At 40.3% G+C, this 2,124-nt stretch overlaps 2 protein-coding genes across 2 annotated transcripts; both read left to right on the top strand.

The window, feature by feature from the left end:
- LOC109130592 lies at window positions 1–518 on the top strand. Its single transcript, XM_019240294.1, has one exon. It carries the CDS (start codon window positions 69–71, stop codon window positions 309–311), a length of 243 nt encoding a protein of 80 aa, XP_019095839.1. The 5' UTR covers window positions 1–68; the 3' UTR covers window positions 312–518.
- On the top strand, window positions 696–1,880 carry LOC104763167. The gene is made up of 2 exons (XM_010486574.1): window positions 696–930; window positions 1,249–1,880. Exons 1-2 carry the CDS (start codon window positions 696–698, stop codon window positions 1,878–1,880), a joined length of 867 nt encoding a protein of 288 aa, XP_010484876.1.

Raw genomic sequence — 2,124 nt, 5'->3', positions numbered from 1 at the left:
TAACAAATATAATAGAGAGAGCCAAAGAAAGAATCTAGGGGAAAGAACTAAACAAAATTATACAAAAAATGGAGAAGAAGAATGTGTTTGTGCTATGTATGATTTTGGCATTAGTGGGATCGTCGTTGATGTTTGAAGGAGTTGATTGCTGCAGAGCTTTACCATCGAAGTCGTTGAGAAATATTAAAGGACATGAGCAATCCCCGGTGACCATGGAAGTGAATAACAACTGGGCAAGTCAACGTCCCTTGGTGAAGAGCTTTGTTTACCGGTTAGCGTCTGGGCCAAGCAGAAGAGGACCTGGTCACTGATAAACAACTACCGCTTTTGATCGATGGTGTTTTTGTTGTTGTAAGCTTGAAGTAGCTTGGAGACCAAGCAGAATATATTTAGGAGGATCTAAATATATATATCAAATTGTTAGTTTTACTTTCTTTAGGAGATATCTAAAATTAGTTTTCCAAAAGTGTTTTGGAAATAAAGTCTATATATAAGGAGGTCCTAATATGTAGCACAACTTATGAGATTAGAGAGATTAAGGTGTTTTAGTTTTGAAAAGTTTCTAAAGCAATAAACAAGAGTTATTTGTTTAAACTTTGTGTTTGATTCAATATTTGGTATCAAAGCTTTATTGAATCTTTGAAAAAAAACACAATTCGTTTGTCTTTGAACTAAGGCATCTTTTATCAAGAGAGATGGGAGATATCGTTGCCGTGACATCCGCACCTAAGGAGACCAGCACGTCAACCCTTCAATGTCCGATGCTTACCACCACTAATTATACGGTGTGGGCGATGAAGATGACCGTGATGTTAAGGGTGGACAAAGTATGGGAAACGGTTGAAACAGAGGAAGCTGATGTAGACAAGGTGGATCTTGCTAAGGCTCTTTTGTTCCAGTCTATTCCGGAGACACTAACCCTACAAGTCGGTACTCTAGCTACACCTAAAGAAGTCTAGGACGCAATCAAATCACGTTACGTTGGAGCTGAGAGGGTGAAAGAGGCGAGGCTACAAACTCTGATGTCGGAGTTTGAGAGGATGAGGATGAAAACTACTGATACAATCGACGATTTTGTGGGAAAATTGTCTGAACTTGTGTCAAAGTCAGGAGCCTTAGGCGTAAGTATAGAAGAACCTAAGTTGGTTAAAAAGTTTCTGAATAGCTTGCCAAGGAAGAAGTATATCCACATCATTGCAGCTTTGGAATAAGTCCTTGACCTTAACAAGACAAGCTTTGTGGATATAGTTGGTCGGCTTAAGACTTATGAAGAAAGAATTCGAGATGAGGAAGATCAAGAGGATGATCAAACCAAGCTTATGTATGCGAGTAATTACCAGGAGGGTTATGATCAAGGACGAAGCAGAGGTGCAAGAGGAGGACGTTTTACAGGTCGAAGTAGAGGACGAGGTCGTGGCAACTATCAGAACAGAGGCAAGTCCTTGATTGTCTGTTATCGATGCGACAAACATGGTCATTATGCCTTTAACTGCCCGTATAGGTTGCTTAAGCTTCAGGAGATTCAAGACACAACTGATTCAGAAAACCAAGACACTAAGGATTTGCTGATGCATGAGGTGGTTTTCCTCAATGAAAAGAAGGTTCATCCAAAGAAGTTTGAAACAAAAGTCGCTGGAGATGATGTGTGGTACCTCGACAACGGAGCCAGTAACCATATGACTAGGAACCAGAGCTACTTTACCAAACTCGATGAGACTGTTACAGATAAGGTCAGGTTTGGTGATGATTTGCGAGTCGACATTAAAGGGAGAGGATCAATTCTCTTTGTCACCAAGTCGGGTGACCAGAAGATTTTGGCTCAAGTTTATTGGATACCAGACCTCAAGAGCAATATTCTCAGTCTTGGACAAGCAACATAAACGGGGTGTGAAGTTAGAATGAAGGAAAATTATTTGACGCTACATGATCGTGATGGAAAACTTCTGGTAAAATCAATTAGATCGTAAAACAGGTTGTTCAAGGTTCGTATGGAAGCTGAGAGCAACTTACTGCAAGTTAGTGAAGAGGATCCTCCCACAAGGTGGCACGAGAGACTTGGTCATATCAATGTTAAGACAATGGAATCAATGGTTAGAAAGGAGCTCATCATCGGAATTCCAGATA

This window comes from Camelina sativa, chromosome 18 (genome assembly GCF_000633955.1).
Source record: "Camelina sativa cultivar DH55 chromosome 18, Cs, whole genome shotgun sequence".
Classification (NCBI taxonomy): domain Eukaryota; kingdom Viridiplantae; phylum Streptophyta; class Magnoliopsida; order Brassicales; family Brassicaceae; genus Camelina; species Camelina sativa.
The sequence above is the reverse complement of the archived record's forward strand: the minus strand, read 5'-3'. Positions and strand labels throughout refer to the sequence as shown.

Excerpts from the sequence above, each read along its gene's own strand:
- LOC104763167 (XM_010486574.1), top strand. The coding sequence starts at position 696 with ATGGGAGATATCGTTGCCGTGACATCCGCACCTAAGGAGACCAGCACG. Across the intron at positions 931-1,248 it reads GACACTAACCCTACAAGTCG|TTGGTCGGCTTAAGACTTAT; the intron begins GTACTCTAGCTA and ends TTGTGGATATAG.
- LOC109130592 (XM_019240294.1), top strand. The coding sequence starts at position 69 with ATGGAGAAGAAGAATGTGTTTGTGCTATGTATGATTTTGGCATTAGTG.